We start from the raw sequence: 15,611 nt of genomic DNA, 5'->3' as shown, positions 1-15,611 counted from the left end.
TTTAATCATTGAAACTATAGTTTTGCAATACTTCATCTTATAAATGTATAGTTTCATAACAAATTTGGTAAAAATCTATGATAACTTTGTGATATACATACAACGCCTTATAAATTTACAATAGTTTGATTTGAGATATCTATAGTTTTGCAAAATTTACCCTTCCTTTTTTTCTATTATATCTAGTTGCACAGTTCGGGCCGGATAAATACTCAAGGATTTGCTTTATCTCCAACGCAGACACAATGATAATATCAAGGAAAGCGACCAAGTAGCTACCCTCCACAGCTCCATTTCTTTGGGGCCTTCCGTTTTCGCCTGAATTGACATGCCAAGGAACTTGCTTATCCATCTCCAGTGTCACCCAACGCATACAGGTCGTTCAGGTCTTTTCTAGTCGGTTGCTTTCACCACTGACACAAATATTCGAGCAACTGACCACCGAGATAACAAGCCAACACAGCCACGACTCTCTCATATACGGTGGTAAAACCAGGTAAAAAAAAAACTGACAGTTCCATCTTAACTACCTCTAATGAAAAGGCCATCGGAATGAACGGACGGTTGCTAAGATCAATTCATTTTCATCAGGAGCAAAAAGATTTGACTGTTTAGTGAGATAGTAGACAGTCGCTGTCACTTGGGCATGTGATAGCAGCAGTAGAGAGGGACATGTAGTTCAGGTGATTGCTTCGCATGGCAAGCCCGGACTGATGAAACGGCCATGTGAGCCCTCCCAGCGATCATGTGAAATGTAACTCTGAACCGATGCAACAACACCCGGGATTTTGACAGCAACTAGGCACGGACAGATCCAAACCATGTTTGAGATGTAGCAAGCAACGATCACACGTTCCAGCTCATAACTGGGGCCCCTTATCTTCTGCACTTGTGCCCCACGGCCTCCACGGATAGTTTCACAAGCAATTCTGAACCAAACGATAGGACGGAATCCAGATTCCAGAGTGCTATGTGCATGTAAAGCTTAAACCATTGCACTGATGAAACCAGAGGCTGATGCTGGTGTCCTGTGAAGGACCCATGGTTCTGGCAGAGATGTAACCCAAAATCATCATGTTGTTCGACGACTAAAACGGCAATCTTCTAGCTGCCATCGTCACATGGCAATGGAGTAAAGCTTTTGCCTCAAGAAGCTTGATGCCCTGAAAGCCCCCCAAAAGAGAGATTGATAGATTAATATTCCTTTTATTTTCTACTTCTGATAAGCACACTAAATGCTTGACAAAAAAAGCAGATGGAGAAATTGCTTTGTATAATGCCCATGTTCATGGCGAAGCATCTCTCAATAGACAGCGCAACAGAAAGAAATGTGTACCGTAATGAATCCACCCGACAACAGCGGTACCTCAAAAAAGCAGCCCTTGTACAGACATGAATGACACATCAAATCTCCATTGCTTTACTAAGTCATATGGCGCTTAGCATTTTCATAATCCCAAACAAAGAGATAAACACCAACTTTCCAATTCAAATCTGCACATAAATTCAACATTCAATTATTGCATGAAACAATTACAAGCCTGCAGTTTTTAAGTGTACATGATATTTGGATGCATATTTAACGTAAGAGTAAGAGCACACTAGTTTTTGAGTTTCCTATTATGCATTTAATCCAATAATATTGAAACAATTGTGTTTTGACCTTTATTTTATGGTAACTAGGTGTATTCAACAGTCACCTTTATTGAGGAACATACTTAAAACCTGTAAAAGAAGACTACGTAGTTGATTATGTTATAGAGGAACAAGCAACAAAACGATCCACCTAGGAATTAGAAGCCCATGTGCAAAACACTGGGGCCCTAAATTTTTAAAAACACTGTAGAACCAAAGTATACCTTCACTTAATATGGATTGATGAAATGAACAAATAAACTCCTATTTCATAACCAAAATCATACATTTCAGAAGACACGATCGATGAGGACTGATGAAATAAACAAATAATTTCCTGCTTGTTTATAACATGAATTTGAAACTTAGAGAAGAAAACAAATTGTAGGGAAATGTGATGGCACAGTGAACTCACGAGCTGATGGATGCACACGGGCATACTCCCTTTTGCTGCACTGTTGGCTTCTTGCTGCTGCAAACTAATGAAGATTAGGAATTGTGATTTGCTGTTGTATGCCTGCGCGACACCAAGCCATCGAGTAGCGCGTGGGCAGCAATGGAGGAGCCAACGATACAGTCTTTGGGCCTGGTAGTCCTTGTGGGCCTTTTTCTTTTTTCATTTATTAGGCCTTGTAATTTGCTGGTAATTAAGTATAGTTGATTAGTACTAATGATAGATTTATTTGGGGACCCCTAATTTTTGGGGCCCTGAACACATGCACTTTGCACCGGCTAATGTATGACCCTGCCCTTGAACTCATAAACCTCCAAAATAACACTCCACAACTCAGACAAATACATGCACACAAAATAAACAGTTGTTACTGGCATCATAATTCATAGAGTCGCAAAAGTATATGAACAAAGAAAACTTCCAGTATGTGCACGAGTAAAAACAGGGAAGCAGCAGCAATATGGGAAAGAAATTGTCACCAAAGTTCTAAAAAGATTCAATCACAATTTACTTTTATCATGTTGAACCTACTTTACTATCTGGTCATGAGAAGGAAAGAGGTACTCTTATAGAAGTTGTATTGATGGCGTGTTCTACACCCACCCACTCTTGAATATTTTTTGTGGCTATATACATGCAGGCATGTGTGCCATGTGCTATTTGTGTATTTTCATTTCTAAAAAATACTAACTTTAGTACGTGTATAGTATATATGTCGATGTTGATTGATTCGTGTAAAATTGAGTATTGTAGAATCTTTTTTAAAAAATTTGAGGGTAATTATTTTTTGATATTGTTAACCTAGAAACTTATAAAGTTTATAGTATAATTTGCCATCCATTGGTACAATGCTAATAAAAATATAAGACCAAAAGAAAAAAAATATGGGCTCTGTCTGAGGATGTAATAGTTTTGGAGTTTTCGTAGAATACAGTGGTTTCCAAAAAGTACTATAGTATTTAGTTTGAGAACAGAAAATACTGTAGTTTTCTCAACGCTATGGTTTTTCCACTCCTGGACTCCTTTTCTTTTGTAAACCAAGAAAGTGAAGCGATTCCACAGCAGTTTTAAATATTGCAAAGTCTTGGGGTATAATACTGTCTGTAAGGTAGTTTTAAATCCATCTCTTATATGTGAGCAAATCTGGGTTTACAGATTGAATTAGCTAATGATCGTTAATATGTGTAAAAGCTAGGGCTACGAGCCTACGACACAATGGTACATTGATACATAGGAGTTAAAAAAGCTATGCATAGAGACATCTGTCAGTACACGTTGATGCTTCACATACCCATCTTCTAATTCCATGCACCCAAGATATCTAAATAGAACTAGCCAAACAATTCTTTTTTGAAAAAAAAAACAGTAATGTGGTAAATACTGCAGTTGCCAAAACAAGAAACTATGGTTTTTGCTACAGTGTGAAAAATGTAGTATTCAAAGACTGGCGTATTCATGGATGCAACAAACTTGGAAGTATTGCATAGAGTAGTTCTTTAAATCTGTAGCATCCTAACAGGGCCTACATTTACAGGCCAAAAAACATGCATGTTACAATGTCCTAGAATTCCTAATAGCTAAGCACGAGAGAAGTTAAAACCATCGATCTAATCAATCATCTTCTAGAAAAGAAAAAAAAAGCAATCATTGAGTCACAGATAGTACTGACATATATGTTCGCATATCAACAATGACCTGGAACAGTTTAGAATAAACATTTATTTTATTATCCCAGTACTACATATAGGGCCTGTTCACTTTGATGCCAAAAAAAACCTTACCAAATTTTACCATTGCCAAAATTTTGGTAACTTGCCAAAATTTTGGTAGGATTTCTTATATAGTTGCTAAAATTTGGCAGCAAACTAAATGTAGCCACTTTTTTTGTAACTTTACCAAAATTTGGTAAGGTTGAAAATGGCATCAAAGTGAACAGGCCCATAAAGTGTGTCCCATGAATCATACGAATCATGTCAACTTTTTCATGAAACTACTGACTCAAGGAGTGCATTTATGACAACACTAGGCCTACATCTTCAAAACCATTCACTAAATGGAACTAACCTGTGGATTGAACAGAAGTGCATTCATTTGATAGTTACCAATCTTCAAAATCTGACAGTAAATATTTGCCCCAAGTTCTGCAAAATAAGTCCTGAATGAAATTTATTGGTAACTAAAGCGCAATAAAACACCACAGACAATGTTGTTCTCTTTTCGACATACCACATCAGCAGTTGCAACTTGCAAGATGGAGTTACAGCAATAAAACTGGTGTGCGGAATACAAAAAATGCTGCACAATCTCATGGGCACGGGTTCATCACTGAACAACATCCAAGTATGCTGCAAAATTCAAGGAACATTTATTTAACTACCAATGCATATATGTAGTCTACAGGTATCAAAGGCATAGTAGTAGATTCATACTTCTCTCTAATTGCCAGAACCAAACAAGAACTCCTGCAAAATCCTGGAGGCCTCTGAAACTTCATGCTGAGTGCTTACTGAGCTGGGCACTGCAGCAGTGGTAGGCAAACTATTTTTCTTTGGTTCTGAACATGGATGTAGATTAGCTTGTTTTGATGAGTCTTTTTCATCCAACAGTGGAGCTGATCTATGTCCATTGTGCTTGCCAAGTTTTTTCCCGTCTGCGGGTTGAGGTCTTCCAAAGTTCTGATGTGGACCACCAGTTGGATTCTTATGCTTCTCAGTGGACACAACATCCTGATGCAAAATGCTAGAATCTGGTCTGGCTTTATTGAAAGGAAGAAACTGTATACCCCTTGGTATACGAACAGGTACCTTTTGAGCATTTCCTGATATGCCAGCAAGGTTTTTAAGGATGGAATGATGTTTGATAGGAACAGAGGTTGCAGGTTCACCACTGTATACTGTTGAAGTTTTCTGACGACTTGTTTGCTCTTGGCAATTTGCTTTTTCAGGTACTGATGACGCATTAGATTTCTTTGCATCTGGTGTGGACGGACCTTCTGCAGTTGGTATCTGACAACGAGTGCAAAGCTTGCTTAATTCACAGCATTTGCTAATATTAAAATTTAACCAGGCTATAACACCAATAATTAAATAAGAGTGAATGATTTGTTAAATTACGTACCACATGAGAAAATTTGCATTTATCACCTCTGATGCACATTCCATTTTCCATAAAATTGTGGCAAGGGTACTTTGACAACTCATGATCATAAGGGCAATCATCTCCTTTCAAACAAGAACCACGTGCATAATGCGTGCAGGGCTGTCAAGGCAAAAAAAAAATCAGGATAAAATTCGCAAAACCTCAAAAGGACAGATACAACAGGAAGTTTAGTACCAATACTTGGATCAAGATTTGGGTACACTTCAGTTTATGATTTAGCACTATACTGATACGTATTCATAACATGTGCAGTGCGAACCTGTTCTGTGCATGCTTTAAAGTTCAAATTCAATATTGATGTCACATTTTCATCTAAAAAATAGGTGGTATGCATAGGTGCGTACAAAATGAGCTCATGCTTGCGTGTGGGCAGACCACATAGAATATATCCACACATATTAAACAGCATACATGCATCTTATTATAATACATTATGATTACTGCAAGCATGTGATAAACTTCTATGAAATGGATACCTTAGATTTTGTCAAAGGTGTCGTATCATGGGAGAACTTGCACAAATTGCCCTGCAATAAAAAAATAAGAAATATTAGGTACTACATCCGTTTAAGGTTATAAGACTTTCTAGCATTGCCCACATTCATATAAATGTTAATGAATCTAGGCACACATATATGTCTAGATTCATTAACATATATATAAATGCGGGCAATGCTAGAAAGTCTTATAATATGAAACAGAGGAAGTATTTTATTAAAGTAAATCCTGTGAAAAGCATTTTTACAGTCTTTGTAACATATTTATATAGAAAACATAACACATATACAAAGAATAAAGTGGACATGTTACATGATGAAAACAATATGATTATATAAACAGTGTTCATCATGGTCTAAGCTCTCAGGCAGCACACCAGCGCCTAATCAGCAAATAGACAGACCTAGGCAGGGCTAATCGTTACCAGGTGCTATCTAGTGGACACTGAATCAAAATATGCATCCTATGCTACTGATATGGCTAATCACTAAATTACACAAATATAATCAGTGTGTCCAGAAAATCGCTACAATATGTTTCAAGGCCAGGGCATGTGCTGTGCAGTTTACAACAGCAAAGAATATAATTTTTTGTCGATCCAAAAGTGAAGCAGATGATGACTACCATCTGTCTGATCTGAGAGACAGACTCACCTGCTGGCACTTCCCATGCAAGTAGAAGTGGCAAACCTTCACCACTTTAGGCTTTATAACTGGTTGAAGTTTCAGTCTTTTCACCCCTTCGGCTTCCCGTTGCAATGCTCTCTTAATTCGTTTAGTTTTCTGCATATTAATAGCATTGAAAGCAAATCTTAATATTTCTAAAGGTAAAAACTATTTGAATGCACAGTTCAAAAATGTTTATACATTGGAACCAAATGGTCCTGAGATCAGAACATACCGTCTTCTTAGCTTTTCTCTCCTCTGTCAAGGTGCGCTTTCTTGTGTTTCCATGTTTGAGAGCCTGCAATATTAATATAGAACAGACTGAAAATCCATACTTACGTAGCTAAGAAGAAAATCTTAACACAGACGAATCAATTGTATTGTATATTGTTCTTAAAAATCTTGCATTGTAAATTGACTGTGATTAACTTGAAGTTACAAAGAAAGTCATGAAGTGTGAACACTCGAACTGCATTCATTGTACTCAAGCAAGGTATGTATGCGATGATTAAAAAAAGCTACTGAATTCAGTTAATATGAAACATCAAACAAGAATTAATCAAAATTGTGCATAAACAATGAAGCAACAAAACAGCGTATGGGTACCAAAAAAAGAGAGAATATGGCAAGCTTGTACGCATTTGTGGTTGACAAAGAAGCTATACCTTATCATCAGGCAAAGGTGTCTCATTCCAATCGAGAACTTCATCATAACTGACTGCTTGCGCCCTGGCAACATGCATTTGAGAATCACCCTTGCTATTACATAGCATGTTCCGTGCAGTGTCGCCATTTCCTTTTTGAGGTATCAAATGCAAATTGCTCTTTAAGTCATGGCCACATGACCCATCCTCCTCTATCCTTCTGCTATCAAAATCCTCTTCCAATTCCACATCATCTTGAAGCTCTGAATTGCCAGAATCATCTGCATCTAAATTCTGCGTGTCGCCCTCAATCTCTCCTTCCTCAAAACCACCACCACCATCCAGTGACCCATGATCTAAACTGCACACAGATCTGTCATTGCCAATCCCAGCTCCCAATTCTTTCACCTCCTCAGCTACTCTGTCATCACTCTGCAGTTTATCTCCAGATACTCCACAGCTCTGCGCCGACATTACACAGGCACTAGCATCATCAATCAACCCTGACAAGTTGTTCATCATCGCATCGAGTTGCAATTGCTCATTGTCATTACCAACCATTTCAATCACCAATTCACTATCCTCCCCGTCTAAGCAAGCCTGCATCGACCTCAAAGCCTCGTCATCCCCCATCAGTCCAGCCCCAGCCCCCAACTCATCGCCATCGGCATCAGCCTCCCCGGAAGTGCCTCCGGCGAAAACAACCTCTTCTACACCCTCCACCCGCTCGACCCCAGCGACTCTACCCTCCTCCGTCCCCTGCGGCACCACGCCGGGATCGGTGGTAGGGTTCACGGCGGCGTCCGGGGACGCCGAAGTCGAAGGCGTCTCGTGCGGAGCATGGTTTCCCAGAGCCACCTCCACCTCTAAGTTCTTCCCCCGATCGCCTCCCACGTCTGCAGGAGGCGGCGAATCCCCATGGGGAAGCCCGCCGGAGCCGCCGGGAGGGATGGCGGCGGCGGCGGCAGGCTCGACCTCCGCGTCGGGGCGTGCCGCGTGCCGCGGAGGGTGCAGGTGGAGGCAGTGCGAGAAGAGCCGGGAGAGCGCGCGGTAGGAGGCGCTGTCGAGATGGGCTCTCCGGCGAGAGAGGACATCGGTGGTGGGCGGCGCGGCGGCGAGGGAGGCAGGAGCCGCCGCGGGCGGGACGGGCGAGGGTTCCTCCATGGCGGAAGGGACTGGATGAGTGGGTCGGAGCTAGGGTTTAGGGTTCGCAGCTGTGAGCTGTGCGTCGCCTCGCCGCGGCTGCTCGTCGGCGGCGGCGGCGGCGACGTGGCGGCGAGACGAGAGGAGGAAAACCCATCGCAGGGAAAGGCAGAGGCGGCGGCAAACGAGGGCGCGGCCAGAAGCCCAGAATATAGGCCTAGTAATTGGGCCTAATGGGCCTTGCTACAGCTGGTTGAGTAAAGGAAAAAGACCACTTAGACTCTCTTAATAGTTCACCGAATCTAATTCGTGACCCTTAACTAGAAAACCGGGTAGGACGACTCCCCGAATTATTGAAACCAGTGCAATTTGACTCCTCTAGCGGTTTTGGAGGGCGGTTTCGCTAACGTGGCACTGACGTAGCTTTACAATTAAAAAAATATCTGTGGGACCAATCTATCATTCACACACAAAATATATTGTGGGACCCACTGACATCTGGAGCCCACGTGTCATCCTTTCCCTTTCTTCTTCCTCCTCCCTCTCTCTCTCTCCCTTCTCTCTCTCTTCTCTCCCCCTTCGGACGCACGCGAGGAGCGGGAGCCAGATCGGCGACGGCGGCGGCCAGGGGCTGGAGGGGCGACGGCGGCGTGCGGGCGAGGGCTGGAGCGGCGACGGTGGCGTGCAGGCGACGGCCGCGCCACCGCCTGCCCCGTCTCCAAGCCGGCCCACCGCTGCTCCCCCTCCTTAAAGTCCCAGAGCTGCAGCCTCTGCTCTCCCCCATTGGTCGTCGCCGCCGGAGCAGTAGCAGCAGCGCCGCCGCCGCCTGCAAGGAAGAACGAGAGGCCGGCGACCTCAGCCGGAGCGGCGGCGAACCTCTGCAGCAGGCAGGGGTGCTGCGACGGCGGCGGCGGCCACAGCGAAGCTGCGACAACATTGGACTGAAGTGTGCGCTGATCGAAGGCGGCCACCGTGGCGTGCTGCTGGTCCTGCGAGAACGCGAGGTGGGGTGGCATCGCCATCATCTTGAGGTGGGGCAAGCAAGCGTCGCCTGCTTGCTGCTCCTGCTGATGTTGCATTTGCAATGGCTTGCTGTTGCTGATGTTGCAATGGCTTGTTGCCGTTGGTGTTCGAGCAGTGGAGGAGCTCGGCGAACGCGCCGCCGCCGCCGTTGTAGGCGTTGCCATTGTTGTCGCAGGGGGCGTTGGCGAGGGAGAGCACGGTCCGCCGTTGCCGATCCGGCTCCCGCTCCTCGCGTGCGTCTGAAGGGGAAGAGAGAGAGAGGGAGGAGGAAGAAGGAAGGAGAAAGGATAGACATGTAGGCCCCACATATCGGTGGGTCCCATAATATATTTTGTGTGTGAATGCTAGATGGGTCCCATAGATATTTTTTTTAATTCTAATGCCACGTAAGCGCCACGGGGATGAAGACTAGATTAGCACCGCCACGTCAGCAAAACCGACATCCTAAACCGCTGGAGGAGTCAAATTGGACTGGTTTCAATAATTCGGGGAGTCGTCCTACCCAGTTTTCTAGTTAAGGGTCATGAATATTCGGTGAACAATTAAGGGAGTCTAAGTGGACTTTTTCCTTGAGTAAAAACGGGTGGCCTTTTTACGTCGGAAAAAAATACGAACGATTTTGCTAAACTTTTGTCGGGTGAGTTTTTTCTACTATGATATTTGACATTTTATTGGCCGTAGAATCGTGCGTCGAGATTAGTGTAGGAATCAGCGACGTTTCTCACTCATTTCCCCACTTCGGGCCTGTTTGGCACAACTCCAGCTCCAACTCCACTCCTCCTGGAGCTGGAGCTCAGCCAAACAGCTTCAGCTCCACCAAAACTGGGAGTGGAGTTGGGTGGAACTCTCTCACAAAATGTACTAGAGTTGTGGAGCGGGGTTTAGGCAGCTCCACAACTCTACTCCAGACTCAACTCCTGAAGTTATATTTAGGAGTTGGAGCTGTAACAAACAGGGCCCTTCCTTATCGCTCTCTCTCACCCTTTCTTTTCTAAATAAAAATAGATAGGCAGCCCCCTGTCGTCATGTAGTCGATCTTGGGCAAATTGCTTTCGAATTCCGATATATAAACGTGGAAATATTTGCAAGGCATGGGGGCCCTGGTCAACCAGGAGCTCGGCGGCTCGCGCACGGTGCAAGTTCAACAGCAGCAGCAGCAGCCGGCGTTGGACTTCCAGGAGAACATCCTCCTCCTCGTCGGCGACCTCAACGCGCGCGAATGCCGGCCAAAGAGGAAACCATCGTGTACGAGGCGGATCCGGACGCACTCACCGTGGACCTTGTCGACGATCCGTTGGTTAAAGAGTTCCGTGACAAGTTAGTGGATGAGGTCCTCACCATCGATGCCGGAGATATGGAGGCACTATTCGAGGAACACCAGGAGAATCCGGAGCTGGAGAGGACGCTGATGCTGATCTCTCAGTCCGACCAAGACGCTGATGCCGCCGATGGCGACACCCCATGAGACTCTTATTACCTTTCTTTGACGTGATTTGTCTCGGACTTTCATTTTTTCGGCCCAGCATGTGTTGGGCTGTGATTGTTTCTTTTCTTTGACCTTTGTCAAGTTTTCTTTCAGCCTTAGTAACTCTTCTATTTTTTTTTCTAGATCACAGCCGAATTCCTTCCTTGGATACCCTACACGTACTACTACTACTACTTCTGCGGCCGTGGATAAGGCGGCGGAGACGGACCACCACCTGGCCACACGTGCCTGCAGGCGCTGCGTCTTGATAATTCTGCCAACGGAGAAAACCCATGAGGAGGAGTTTATATTTATAGGACGTGACTAATACTCGTAGAGACTATACTCTATACTGTATTAACTATAGACCAGGGTTTCCCAAACCGCCGGGGCCGGGGTTACCGCGCACCGGCAGTAAGCACGGTTACCGCGCGGTAACCGCGGTAACCGTGTAAAACCGTACAAAACCGTGCAAAATTTATAAAAAAAATTAAATTATTTTTTAAATTTATTTGAATTTAAGGATGTTATCGCGGTATTTATATTACTATACCCCCGCGGTAAGCCTGGTAACCGCGGTAACCGTGTGGTTACCGGCGGTAGGGGAAACCTTGCTAGAGACTCATTTCAAACCTTGTTGCCTAACTAGTACACCAAATGTATACATGTGTACAAATTTAATATTTCAGAAAAGATTATATGTACAAAATATATCTATTATAAAGTTTCTATGCGTAAACTTTTCTACGTATAAATATTTATTTTTCTAGACCGGAGTAACACGCTGATAAATTCATTCTAAATTTAAACGTACAGGTTTCATAGGTACAAAAATTACATTTAAATTACTCGTACAGGGTATCTGAAATTTGTATAAGTATAGATCGGTGTAAAAATATGTATATAATCTCTATATTCTTTTAAAAAAGTAGTGGTGGTGATAATGAATTTGCCACCCCACCTACCTACTTCTATTATGAATTCTGCAAATTATCTCTTCAACTTGCTAATATTTAAAACAATCAAAATCTGGATATAAAGCCACATATAAATCAAATGGATAGCCACATGCCACACATTTTCTATAGCAAAACGATGGGTAACATGTTTCATGGGAATTTTTTTTGTTTATTTTATTTTATAGCAAATATGCCCATGTGTTTCAACGGGAGATGGCTCTTTTGGTTGACCATATCGTCCATGTAGAATGTAGCATCGTTAGTTTTTACTCTTGGTTAAAAAGACAATAGGCAATTATGTTCTTAACTCTGTTTTCGTTCTATGATTTTGTCCTTGCTTATTAACTAAAGGTCAAGTTTGCCTCCATTTCATTAAGATGACTTAGCGGTGTTGTAAATTTAGCCCTATTATTTTCTGAAGAATTTATGATTTTGGTCTTGATTTGACAAAAGTGTGTTTTGACACGATTTTTTCCCAACCTGAATTTTCATATTCTGATCAGCTAATTATTAAATTTTCATATTCTGATACATGACTACTCATTCATATTTAAAATATATATATGAAAATAGTACTCTGATAAGCTAGAGTACTATAATTTGATAGTACTCCGAATATGAGTGAGTGTCGGATCGCCATTGCAGTGATCAACCTTCTCACCGTTGGCCATGCACAACATGCAGCTGAATTTTCCCTTCAGCGTGTGCTAGCATGTGTGGTGGACTCGCTCCGCGCTGACGAACCTTGTCTTGAGGCACACCCACACTTGTTTCGCCGTCTTCTTCTTTGCCACCCGCATGAAGAGATCCTTTGGAAGCGCATGGAGCAAGTGCGACCTCACCTTCTTGTCAAATGCCCTAATCTTCCATCATCGCCTGCAGCCCTGCACCCGGATCACCTAGCTGGTATAGGTGGTTGCAGTGACCAGTGAGCTGCGGGTAGAGGAAAGCGCTCCCCGTGCTACGCCGTGCCGCGTCTGCCGTCGTGACGATAGACATAGCTCTGTTATCTTTTTTTGAAACCTAAGGCGGAACTTAGTTCCACTTTTATATTTAGAAGAAGAGAATTGGCCCAGTCTATAAGGAAAATCGGGCCCAAAAACCATACAACTGCACGGTTAATTACAAACCCACCGCTACACAACTAACAATGACGGCGGAGCCCAATCGCAGGACGTCGCCACAAAGCTAAACACAAAAGCGACACAACAGCTTCCACATCGCAGAAGAGGTGTTATCGTTGCCGAGCTAGCCGCCCCAGCGACCCAGCAGCGCCAAAGCGAAAGTCGCCAAAGCCACTGAAGACGAAAGTCGCCAAAGCGAAAAGCGGCTCCGGCATCCAACAATAGACATCAGCCAAGCCACCGAGGAGCCACTTCCTTCACACGGCCAGCACCAGAACTCCTTGGAAGAGACTGCAACATGTCATCGTTGCTAAGCGTCGCTGCACCCCATCAGCGAGCAGCTTCGACTTCATCAGCAGAAACAACCGAAGAGCATGTCGCCCACCACAAAAAAGAAGCAGACCCAAGAAGGCGAAGCCTCACCGAACACAAGATATGAAAGCTTTTGAACCGAAAAGGACCATCAACAGTCATCGATGCATTGGAACTTCTCCGAAGCGACGCCCCTAAGGAGGATACGACGTGTGACGCCGCCGCCGCTCGTCCAAAAATCGGAACAAGGTTTTCACCTGGAGAGATTTGTGAGGATATGAAAGAGTGCCATGACAACGCCTCCAAGGAGGGAAACGACACCCACGGGCGCGCCATTGTCGAACCGGCCAAAAGCACGGTAAGGCTTTCGCCAGCATCTTCACAACACCCACACAAGCACCCCCACATCGATGGCCGCAGAATAGTTCATGACGTCTCAGAAGCAATCATACCTTGATTGTAACCAACGGCAAAGACGGGCCCTTGGCCATCCTCGAAATGCCATCCATCCGCCGCAAACTTCTACAGCAAGCCGGAGCCTCCGCCCTCCCCATAGCATTCCCCATGACCAGAAAAGGGTCCGGCCAAGGGGGGAAACCAAAGAGAGGGAGAACACTCGGCCGACAATGAGGAAGTCACCGTCACGGACATCAAGCACCATTCCTGCTTCACGCCAGCACAAGCCGTCGTCCCGCCATTTCCACATCCGCACATCGCTGCCCATCAACAACAACGAGACCCACCACCGGCAGAAGCCCCCTGCCGAGTAGGAGGCTGGCTGCCAGCGAGCCGCCGCCGCGCTTGCCGTCCACACGCAGCCGTCCCACCGACCAGCTGCCATCTGGCGTGGAGGCGACGAATCTAGCCGCGGACGGCCAGATCCAGCCAGGTACAGGGGATGACCAGCTAGGGCGCGCCGCCGCAGCATTACCGAAGCCAACACCGACGCTTGACAGACGCCGACGACAACGCCGCGACCATGACGGGAGCGAGCCGCCACTGCCGTCGCCCGTCCACCGCGACGCCGCCCCTGCCTGCCGGTTTCCGCGCCTCCCCGGCGCCGACCACTCTCCCCCAGCCCGGATTGGAGAGGCGACGCGAGGGAGCGCCGTTGCCGCTGCTCCACCTTTCCCGCCGCCTGCATCTCCCTTCCCCGCCTCCTTGGGTGCCGCCGTCGTCCCGGGAGGAGGCCGGACCGCCGGATTTGGCGAGGGACGCCAAATCTGGCGTCGTCGCCGCCGCCCCCGTTCCGCACCCAGCCGCCTTCGCCCAGCTGTTCCGCACCCGGTCGCCTCTGCGCGCCTAGCCCGACGCCCCGACGCCGACGCCGATGCCACCGCACCGTCGCCGCCCCCAACTGGTCGGGGTCGTGGGCACCGACCCGCGCCCTCGAGGGAGAAGGAAGGCCCCACCGCCGACTTCCTCGCAGCCGCGCGGTTTCCGGCAGTCTGCTCGGGCGGCGGCGAGGTGGAGGAGGGAGCAAGGCGGCGGTGGGGAGAAAGACGGCGGTGGTCGCCACCCGTGTCGCCCCTGCCCCTGGAACGACACGGGGGCAGTTCTCATAGCTCTGTTATCGATCACTGGTTGCCTAGAACCTCAATCGAACACCTTGCGGGCAGGGACTCTAGTTGCTCGGCAATGCCAAAGAACAAAGAACTTAATTTGTGACCTATCTTTGTGACTTTGTGTGTCTTCTATTGAATGGAACAAGTTGGGATACAATTTGTGAGGAATGTTTCCTTTCTTTTTGTAGCAAAGTCTAAAAACAGAATCCGGCCAGCACACATGCGTACACTAGCGCGATTAACCCAAACAATTTTGCTATATATTTGTCGATAAATTTTCTCCTAAAAATTTGACAAATATAATTACAGTATAATCGTAGTGTAATTACATTGTAACTACAATGTAACTTATATGTAACTTTCAAAAATCTCTCCGTAACATGTTATTTGGGTAAAATGGAGGTCGTGGGAACAAATCCTTTCACATATGTGTGTGCTGTGATTTTTTTTCTTTCTCACCAGAACAAATCTGGTAATAGATCTAACGATTCAAAATTACATGAAATTTACATACAAGTTACACTATTGTTACATGCAAGTTGCAGTGTAATTACATATAAGTTACAATATAATTACACTATAATTATACTATAATTACATCTATCAAATTTTTAGAAAAAAATTTGTCGACAAATAGAAATAGATATAGGTGTTCTCAATCCGAAAATTCGGAACGCCACGCGCACACACGCCCTGATCGCGCTCCCGGCATCTAGCTGGCTCCAATCCGTTGCACGGCCGTTGGCACCCACCGAGCCCTGACACCGCCGCCGGCGAAACAGCAAGACGACACGCATGATCAGGTCCGGTCAGCTAACGAAATGCTGCCAGACGACACGCATGAGGCCTTCGCGCCGTACGAAGCATGCATGGTTTCTGTTTTCTGTAAAAAAATAAATAAATAAAAGTCTTCTGCATTTTCCTGGTATATATTCCGATCCGTTCCCTGGTTTCTTAACAGTGTA

The 15,611-nt window shown here is 45.3% G+C and overlaps 1 protein-coding gene and 1 pseudogene across 2 annotated transcripts; both read right to left on the bottom strand.

Moving 5' to 3' along the window:
- Window positions 1-8,380, bottom strand: LOC4326353 (zinc finger CCCH domain-containing protein 7-like). 2 transcript variants are annotated; one of them, XM_015766916.3, is made up of 11 exons: window positions 7,077-8,380; window positions 6,647-6,709; window positions 6,400-6,528; window positions 5,725-5,775; window positions 5,207-5,347; window positions 4,519-5,094; window positions 4,316-4,434; window positions 4,154-4,230; window positions 2,051-2,275; window positions 1,337-1,494; window positions 1-1,163 (listed from the first exon to the last, which is right to left on the bottom strand). In XM_015766916.3, the coding sequence occupies exons 1-6, from the start codon at window positions 8,217-8,219 to the stop codon at window positions 4,525-4,527; spliced, it is 2,097 nt and encodes a 698-aa protein (XP_015622402.1). In that variant the 5' UTR covers window positions 8,220-8,380; the 3' UTR covers window positions 1-1,163; window positions 1,337-1,494; window positions 2,051-2,275; window positions 4,154-4,230; window positions 4,316-4,434; window positions 4,519-4,524. The 2 variants fall into 2 exon arrangements, with proteins under 2 accessions (XP_015622402.1, XP_015622403.1); XM_015766917.3 differs by having other exon boundaries at window positions 1,367-1,494.
- Window positions 8,381-8,596: 216 nt separating this feature from the next.
- Window positions 8,597-9,950, bottom strand: LOC112937901 (transcription factor PCF8-like; annotated as a pseudogene).
- Between the last annotated feature and the right edge of the window lie 5,661 nt (window positions 9,951-15,611).

The sequence above is a fragment of the Oryza sativa genome, chromosome 1, assembly GCF_034140825.1.
Source record: "Oryza sativa Japonica Group chromosome 1, ASM3414082v1".
Lineage (NCBI taxonomy): Eukaryota > Viridiplantae > Streptophyta > Magnoliopsida > Poales > Poaceae > Oryza > Oryza sativa.
The sequence above is the reverse complement of the archived record's forward strand: the minus strand, read 5'-3'. Positions and strand labels throughout refer to the sequence as shown.